The 9,911-nt window shown below is 46.2% G+C and overlaps 1 protein-coding gene across 1 annotated transcript; it reads left to right on the top strand.

Annotated features, from left to right (window-relative positions):
• The first annotated feature begins 482 nt into the window (after positions 1-482).
• On the top strand, positions 483-7,312 carry LOC131284177 (connectin-like). Its single transcript, XM_058313032.1, has 4 exons — positions 483-1,343; positions 1,662-1,878; positions 5,595-6,086; positions 7,305-7,312. The coding sequence occupies exons 1-4, from the start codon at positions 483-485 to the stop codon at positions 7,310-7,312; spliced, it is 1,578 nt and encodes a 525-aa protein (XP_058169015.1).
• Positions 7,313-9,911: the final 2,599 nt, after the last annotated feature.

Genomic DNA, 9,911 nt, shown 5'->3' with positions numbered 1-9,911 from the left:
TATGCATGATCAACTTTTTGAGCATCAGTTTGTTACAAATAAACTCGTTAGCGATACTCATACGCTACCTGTGCTTCTAACAAGGTGGTTTTGAACGGAACGTACAGCCACAACGCTTCTGTTCATGCCCATTCGCTACACGTTGGTGCGGGAAAATGTTTTGCAATCAACTCTAACTTTTGACATCGTATTGGTTGTGTGCGGATGTGTTTTGAGCGAAATAATCCTGTAGCATAATTATGACTACGATGAAAGGCAAACTGTGAGTTTGTTCTATTGTTTACTTCCCAGCAAATTAATTTTAATTAGCATTTCTCGCTATCCACTAGAAGTAAGCGTAAAATGTACGGCAGTAACTCACCACTTCTTTGTCGTCGCTTTACTTTCCCTCGTTACAGGTGGCTTGAATGTAGCGTGGGAAAAGTTTTCCAACCCATAACAACAGGGAACGATAGCGAGAGCATACAAAATTCGCCTTCACGATGGTATCTGCGACATATCAGAACCTAACGCTAGCGCTTCTGGTGCTGTGCATCGTCACCAGCCCGATCGAAAGTCGATACCGGGAGAAGGACACAAAAAAGGGCAAGTCCATGCCACAGCCCAACCTGCCGCCCATGATCGTGCCGTCGCCGCTGATGAACCTCTGCTCGGGGGATCGGGAAATGAAACTCGTCTGTCACTGCAGCCCGGACGATCCACACGTGAAGGCGCAGAAGGCAAACTGTTGGATCTTCAGCAAGGAGCTGCCCCGCAAGGACGCCAACTGGCTCGCCTTCCAGACGCAGTCCACGCTCGAGCAGCTCAAGATCACCGTGCAGAAGATAGGCAACCTGGCGTACATCCCCTCCGACGTCCTGCACACGCTCAAGTATCTCAAACAGCTGACGATCGAGTACGGCGTCATACCGGATCTGCTGAACTATGCGTTCGGTAACCTGACCGAGCTTCGAAACGTGACACTGCACAAGAACCAGATACGGATCGTGCACCCGTTCGCGTTTGCCAACCATCCGTACCTGGAGGAGATCAACCTGGAGCGGAACGAAATTCTCGAGCTGGACAAGGAGGCTCTCGTACATTTGCCGGCTTTGCGTAAGCTCAACCTGGACTTCAACAATCTGTCCATCCTACACGACGACGTGTTCGTGTACCTTACCAGCCTGGACGAGCTGAAGCTGGAGTCGAACCAGATCTCCGTACTGACGCGCGAGATCTTCAAGGGACTTGGGAACCTGCGAATACTTAAGCTGACTGCCAACAGCTTAAGTTCCATCGGCGATACAGTCTTCGCAGAGCTATGGAGCCTACAGGAGCTGGATTTGGATCAGAATCAGATCGAGGTATGTGCGATTGAGATTTGCCATGGGTGGCGAAACCAATGCAAACAATCATTTAGATTCAAGAATTTGAATGTTAATCACCCTCCTCTCATGTCCGCCATTAATCGAGAAGGCAGTACATCGTTTTAGTGTATAGTTTCTCTAAATTGCTATTAGCTTTTAGCTCCCCTTGTCATAAAATACAATAGCATGAGATACAAAACTAGCAGGATATTGCTACAAACAAAATGGGTCGCATGACACATGTCTCCAAAGGGAGCGGTAGGAATAGCAACCATTTAATGATTCAATTTAATTGTATCACCGTACCCTTCACAGAAACTGTCCGCCCGAGCGTTCGACGGGCTGAACAATCTGCGGAAGCTGAACCTGGAAAACAATCGCCTGAAACGGCTGGAGCGAGGCATCTTCACCGGCGTACCAGCCGTCCTCAACCTGAACCTCAACTCCAATCAGCTGGAAACGATTACGTACAACAACTTCCTCCCGCTGATGGACAATCTAGTCAACAGTACGGCCATCCTTCACCTTAAAGGTAAGTACGGTCCGCCAGGATTTATTTCTACGAATGACGTGAGTGGGGCAAAGGAGGACGAAGGAAAAAGGATCTCGGCCTATACGGCTCTCGGGCCACACGTGCAAATCTCAACCCAATTAGTGCCACAATGGGTTCGTCCGTTCTGTGCCGAGGCCTTGGAGCGTTGCCGTGGCCTCGATTACCTTCAAAAAGGTCCCTTTATTTTACTGCCAGAACGGAGCCGAACGGCCGGAGGTTTTTCGAACGCTCCCCAGTGGGACCAAATGTGGGCAACTAGGGTTTGGGAAAGGGGCAAAAAATAGAACAAATCGAAACGGAGACAAAACCGTAAACGACTCACCCGGATTGGGGTTAGTGAGGCAAGGTTTGGTAAACCGGGCGCCTCGGGGAAATCAGTCTCGAGAGAAAGCTTAACGAAGCAGTTTTAAAGGGACTTGTTTGTGCTTTCTACTACCAAGTAGATGAGCGTGGAATGGATAGTTTGGTCCTGGGAACATTTGAATGAGGAGTATCAAATTTCAAAGCTCGAAATTGTTCATTTACTTCAGTCTCAAAACGTACTACACTTGGAACTTGATGTAATTGCCCGAAAGAAGATATAGGACTAAATCCAGGACAATCAATTTTCAATGAATTGAGACAACATTCTCCTGAGACAATATCAATATGAAAATAACATTCCATTGCACTTCAGTGACCATTTTGCAAGATTGCAAGCAAGTCCAATATGTTTACCATTACACAATATTAACCCTCAAAGGATTGAAGACCTTTTGCTCCATTTATGAATATATAATTTCTCATTCCAATCGGACTGGATTTATTGCGTTACTTCATAACCAAATAAGCTCTTTGATCCCTGGCGAAGGTTTTAATGACTTGTAGCACAACGAAATTTGTCTTTATCAACGCACCGACGCACACGAATATGCTAATGATGCGCACCGAGCCTAGCAAGCCAATCTCACGGGGTTAACGGTGAGGGCAATTTATTTCGTGAAACTCAGATCCACCTCCACTTCGACAAGGACAAGGTGGGATTAATTGACCACAAGAAGAAAAAAGAACAGCCCGAGCTTTGATCCAGCGATGCCAATTTACTTTGCGGCCCGATGCTTCTTAAACACTCCATCATCCGACGCGCACATGCGAGAATTTCAATGCATAATTTAAAATTTCACAGAAATGTATTCATTAAAAACATTATTTGCAATGTTAAGCTGACCGGTTCAACGGACGCGTAAAACACATCATTCGTCACTCGGGCGGGGGAGAGGAAAAAGAGGCACCCGAAAGAGTAATCACCGAAAACGAGTGTTCGAGAAAATGGTGAAGCTTGGGCAATTTTTTCTCTGCTTTTAATTAACAAAAATAACACTTTTCGGTTCACATTTAAATACCTTTCGTTGCCTTTGATGCATGCCCGGGCACGTGTGCGTCGGGGAAGGGGGGGATTTTGGACTTTTGTGTTCCGATGTTGTTCTGTGTGGTGTGGTGGAAAGTACCACATGTCACAATGTTCGTACATGAAAGCAACTTCAGGCGTTGGCGCCCTTGGCGTTGAGATGGGTTGTGTCCATTTGCATAGAAAAGTTTCGCTGGCTCCCGTGGTTTGTTTTTCCGTCGAATTCCTGCGTGGGACCCTGGGGATGGAGGTGGGGAATTTTTCTGAGCACCGAGTTGGTCCAACATCAATCACCATTACCAGAGGCTGACGAATCCTCCCCCCCCCCCTCCCCATACCCCCACCCCAATCCGAAAAGTGTCATTCGTGGGCTGTGCGGAAAACTGTGCTACCAAAAACTGCCTCGGCATTTTTCAATAAATCTAGACGATAGCAAGTGACCGCAAAAACATTCGGCTTCAACTTGCGCCGTCCAACTAAGCGTACTGGCTCCGGTTGAAAGCAGAAGAAGAAAAAAACACACACACAACTGCCATCAATCATCGTTTTCATTAACCGGGGAAGGGAAGTTTGGTTGTGTTATGTGCCCTTTTTATATCTCATCGTCAGACTTCCCTTTATGCTCTGGCAAGTTATAGCAAATGCCATACCTTGGACCGAACATACTTTGGAGTTCATTTAAATTTTCATTAGCCGTAAAAGCCAAAAAAAAAACTTTTGCCAACACCTTCCCAGGAGTCTGTATCACGTCAGTTTTCCGTTGCCAGGAAAACTGAAATCGCCGGGAAACCAGTTCCGAGCGATACGGACGAAAGAAAAAAGACAACTTTGTACGAAAAAGAAAAGAAGTGGGAGTACTGCTTTTTCCCGTACGCTAATGACGATTAATGTCAAGTGTGAGGTTTCGTTTCGCTGGTGGCCAACGTTAGCGTCTGACCACAAAATGGCTCTCACTGGCGGTTTGGCAAAATTGACACCCCGATGATTACCTTCGCTTCCAGGAGCTAACTTTTCCGCGTTGTCAAGGGTTGTTTCGTGGGCGCTTTAACATCCGGTAGAGGTAAAATTAGCTTTATCCTTGGTTTTGAAAGCTTAAAACAGGTTTCGTTCATGTAACTTTTTTTTTCAAGAACTTTAACAGAACATTCCTTCGACTAGCGCAAGGCACATCAGTTTTCAATCAATCATGTTTCTTTTCAAATTCCTCCCGCCTGTCGATCGTCCACCAAACAAACGCTGGCAAACTGTAATCGAATGGAAGGAAATTTATGAAAGTTTGCCCACATTAAGAATTCACGCCACCTCCGCTTGACGAGCGGGTTGATTTAACCTGTTTAACTGTTTCCTCCTCGCACTGGATGCGCTGGCAGATTATTTTCCACCATCGATAACGCCTGCAGCGAAACGGAAAACAAACTTCGTCCTTGGAAAATGGCTCCCGCTTGAGGAGATTATTGATAGATTCCAGGCTGACACTTTCACACGACCCCTTGGAGGAGCCGGATGGTTCAAGCGGGGGCAAAAGACGATGGGTGTTGTTTACCGAATTGAACTTGTACGTGTACTTTAAAGTCAAAGGTGACGGAACCGTGGATTGTTGCTATAAACCCACATCATCAGTCACGCTGCAGAGGAATTTAAAACGCGATGGAAGGTGTTCGGCAGCGCAGCACAAGCATTTCTCCGGTCCTAGGTGAAAAACGATCGCTTCGGTATCGATATTTTTCGCCGCGGAAAGTTAACAGACAGCCCCGCATCTGGCAGGCGGTTGGATGCTTATGACGGAATGCGTCAGCTGTCAGGAAAGTTAGAAAACAGTTGCCCTGACCTGTTTCGCACCGGAGTGCAGGGTGTTCGCACGTCAATGTCAAATGTTCGAATGCATAAATACAAAAACTGAAACTCTGAAGTTTGCTGCCAGCTATCAAACATCGAGAATCAGGTTGATGTGGTTTTCGGGCGAACATAAAAGAGTAAGTAACAAGAAAAGCGTATATTATGGACATATTGAAACTTGCTTTAGCTTGTCAAGAACGTGTTACAAACGGTGCTTTCACAACAACGAAAACAGTCAAATATTCCAAGAAATTTCAATTCTACAAAGTTCTTGGAAGCGCCTGAAGGTAGGCAACCGAGAGAACATCGCAGTTCGACGAAAGGATTGGAACGGGAAAATGGAGTTGTTTTCAATTTCAATATTCTGGCAAAATTTCAAACGCGCAATGAAAATGTAGCATTGGCAAGAAAATGCTATATTATCGTTTCAGTTTACATTCAACGGTATATGTTTTTCTGTTCTTTTCCACAGAAAACCGCTTCATCTGCGATTGCCGGCTGCTCTGGCTGTTCGATTTGCGCAACAGCACCAAAAACGAAGACCTTCGGTACACCCTGCAACAGGTGGAGTGTCTGTACGACGTGAAAGGTGCGCCAGGAATGTACGGCGCCTCATCGTTGGTGCATACCCAGCTGAAGGATTTCGGCCGCAACCCGCTCGAACCGGATGACGATTACTACGACGAGGCAGGCCACCGGAAGCAAGCCTTATCGGTCCACAAGAAGTTTAGCTCCAGCCGATCGGCCGGGGACGGTGGCCAGAGTTTGGTCCCGCCTCAGGACAAAGGTCAGCTGCAGACGGTCACGCTGATGAAGCTCCCGAAGGACATCATTCTGCCGTGCCCGAAGGAGCTGGACGAGCCGACGGAGCTTCCGCTGTCCCGCGAATCGATCGGGCTCGACATGGTCTACCGCTCGTCGGTGGCGGCCCCCGGCAGCGGTCGTGGGAGCCGACATTCCAGCGGTTGGTGCTGGACTGCGCTCGTAGGTACCCTTTCCGTTCTTTTGTTAGCTCAGCGATCCTTGGGATGTTAGTTGTGAACGGCTTTCAGTATCCCTTTAGGCATGTAAACGATCCGATAGTAGACTTATGAAGAGCTAGACAAGAGAAGCGGCAGTTTTTCTTGTCCCAATGTCCGATTTAAAAGGTCGTTAAAATGTGTTTATAAGATATAAAAATTAACCATCCTTTCGCCATTAGTTGGTCATTCGGTTACGAAACGAAACGAAAGCAAGAGGGCGGGTGTACATAATTCCGTTTCCACCGACGGAAAGCCGACGCGAGGATTTGCAGTAGATAAACAAAGGTAAACTAGAATGAAAATCGAATTTATACAGAGCAAGTTTATGGCCATTTGTTGTGTCCTAGTCTAAGTCAAAGGTGGCCGTAAATTCGCATACACAAATATTCGCCACTCCTCTCGTCTGACACTATTGGCCACGCTCGCAGAACGCCTTGTAAATATATTCCCAAACAAGTTCAGGTACTACTAAACTATCTCCTACTCTCTCTTTCTCTCCCTCTCTTTGCACAATGGTTGGTGAAAGCAGACTCCGGAGATCATTTCAGACATTTTCACACCTAAGCTACCGCTCTGGATGTACATAGCACTGAAAAAGTCTTATCAGATGATGCAATTCAAAATGTGCCCAAAATTTTCTCCACCCGTGTTGCAACTGGCAAGCACTTCAATCAGATTTTTTGAAATAGGATTATAGACAAATTATTTTAGTTGTTTTTTCCTTATTCACTTCCAAATGTTCGGCTCTTTAAATTAAGTAAAGGAACGATGCATTCCGCTACCATTCAATCCAATCTTTTATGCTATGATGTAATGGTTTAATTTGAAGAATCTTAAAAAAATCTGCTGATGCTTAAACATTATGTTGATGTTGAGTAAACAACTCATAGAAAAAAAATTTCACCGTAATGAACTTGCAACAACATTCCGCCACAAAATCCATATCCTTGCCAAAAGCTTTCAATTTCCAGACGAGCGTGAGCGTTCAACTCCGATAAACATTTATTGTTTTACTCAATCTCTGTTGATAAATTAACATCTGATGGCTGTTGATAACGGTCTCTGGTCGTAACCGAGCTTACTTTAACAACCTCCAGCTGCACGCTTTCCACCGACATGTCTTTTGAACCGTAAAGTCTCAAAATGTGCCTCTTTTGCAGCTCATTAGGCAGCACCCCAGCATTCGGTGTACTCCCGAGGCCCCAGTTTGAGTGCTACTCTTTTTAGCGAATTGCTGACGTGACGCACTTTGTCCCGAAGCTTTGGAATCTGTTCCGATGCGTCCTTACATTACATCACCGTTTGGGTTTGGGTTGTCGAACTCTTTTAGGCGTACACGAAATCATGTCATCGTGTGGGCCGTAATTCAACGACATGCCTCGACAGCTGAAACGAAAGAAATACATATTAGCCTCCGTTTGAAGCAGTTCGTCGCCGAGAAAAGGCAGCATTATGCTTGGTTCTTCTCATGCTTTTACATGTGAAAATTATACTCCTTCAGTTCGCAGGCGAATGTAACCGTTTGGTACATCAACAAACCAGACTTATGCACAGAACAAGCCAACAAAAAACCGCGTTGACGAACGTCAGCGACGCTCACACACCCAAAATCGCCATAAAATACGTCCCACACCGAAAGTAAACCACCACCAACACCGAAACATGAAATTGGTTAAAATGAGCAGTCAAAAACAGTTAAATGGAAGGGGGAGGAGGTGGAAGGGAAAATGAACCGAACTGGAACCATTACCCCCGGTACCACGAGCAACCCGACAAACTGCATGATGTTCAACAGACTGTACGACAAGTCGTCGAAAAACCCGAGAGGCAAACAAGAGACCCGTCAAAAAATGTTTATAAAATAACAGAGTGCGTAAGCGTACGATTTAACTGCACCGTAAAATGTGTAAAATGGGCGAACATAAAGCACACGGGGTTCGGTTTCGGGAGGGCGAAAGGATGCGGCGGCCCGAAAGTGGCTGGCAAAATAGGTAGGACGGAGGTTTCGTTCTTTTCGCTCTCCAAACCACAGCAGCACGCTTCCGGTCGCCGTTTCCGGTATTTGATCAATTTTCTTCCCATCGATGTACGCCCAACGGCAGTCGCACTCTTTTTCGTGACGCAAAGTTGGCGTGCTTTTTTTGCAGGATTCGTTCGGTTGTTCTTTTTTTTTTTTTTAATCGTCTTCAAGTGCTTCCCAGGAAAAACCATCGTCGGAAGACTCAGGCGAAACGGAAAAGGATGTCGGCGTTGTTTTTCTCTCACTTCCAGCTCGATACCGGCGAGGCTGCTCGTGTCGCGCGAGAAGTCCTAAAAAAGCCCCTTCCGAACACCAAATTAATATTTAATGTACGCGTACGCCGTGCAGTACGCCATGCGCCGAAGGCCGGGGGAATAAAACCGAAACGAAGTTGCGGAATGTAAAAACCAAACCGGCGAAAAGCCGGCCTGGAAGTAGACTCGGGGGAAATGGGAAGTTGATTTAGCCCCACGCCACCCCCCGTTTTAAGGCTACAATTCAGTTATCCTCTGCCCCGCTTATTCGACGTAACCGATACGCTGGGGAGGAGGGGAGGAAAAATGAGCACTAAAAACCGAAGAACCGAACGCCAACTCGGTGTTTCGCTCCGGGTATCCGCAATCGGCCAAAGGTGCCGCTAAAGGGCGCCCAAGGAAGTGCTGCCAATGAAGTTGGCGCTTCGTTTGTCGTAATAGCTTCACGGGGCAATAATAAGAAACAGGGCGGATACACACAAACACGCACGCGAAAACTGGCGTAGCGAGAAAAACGACTCCCGAACAGAAACATAAAACTAGCGCACCCAATTAGTAGTCGAGTGTAATCTGCGTAATTGAGTGTAATCACATTACGCCGGGGAGTTCGAACGGCGGCGACGACGTCTGGAGGGAAGTTTTCCACTGGCGACGGCAGCGGCAGACGGTTCCCAAGCGCTGGTTATTCGGGGGGAGAGGAAAAGTTTTCCCTCGTGCTCCGGGACGGGTCCGGGATTTAGGAGATACTTCGAAAGTTCCGTAACGAAGATTTACGAGCGAAGATGCCGTTCGCCACACGGGATTGCGCAGCTTGGAGGGGCCTAAATTGCGCGCCTGGCCCATCCGAACCAGAGGGTTCGGTGGTGATGAATGTGGCTTTAAGCGTCCGACGGCCCTCGCGACGATCAACTAGGACGGAAATCTTGAGAATGAGACGTCCTTAAACAACACTGAAGGTATTCGTTTTTGAAACGGAACAGATTAAACCGAGAGAATATACGAAAGATGGGAAAAAGAGTGAATCAAAAAGGGTAAAAAATAATTAAGAATAATCCGAGAAGCAGCATAATGTTCATAACGAAGCCTGCAAAGTGAACATACGAGAATGTGAGCAAAGGAAGACTACAAACGATGAGGCTAGAACAACACTTAAACAATGATTGCAGAATACACATACTTTCACAGATTATAGATATAAAATAAAAACAGTCACAAATTCAAATAAAATTCAAAACACTCCCTCACAGCATCCTGAAAGATCGTTCACGCATGCTTTTCATCTGTAAATACTGTATAAATGTGATTCTAGATGTGCGAACTTAGAAAGCAAACACCTTTCTAGAGTGAGGTGTAGATTCGACAACTCTGACGGGGCACGCAAAAGAGGGAAAAAAACAAACATGTTAAAATCCCACTTTGCAAGAGAAGAAAAATATGTTCTGAAAAGCGAGAAGAGAAAAATCCACAAACAAGTAAACAAAGCAGGCAAAACT

Source organism: Anopheles ziemanni, chromosome 3 (assembly GCF_943734765.1).
Source record: "Anopheles ziemanni chromosome 3, idAnoZiCoDA_A2_x.2, whole genome shotgun sequence".
NCBI lineage: Eukaryota > Metazoa > Arthropoda > Insecta > Diptera > Culicidae > Anopheles > Anopheles ziemanni.
The sequence above is the reverse complement of the archived record's forward strand: the minus strand, read 5'-3'. Positions and strand labels throughout refer to the sequence as shown.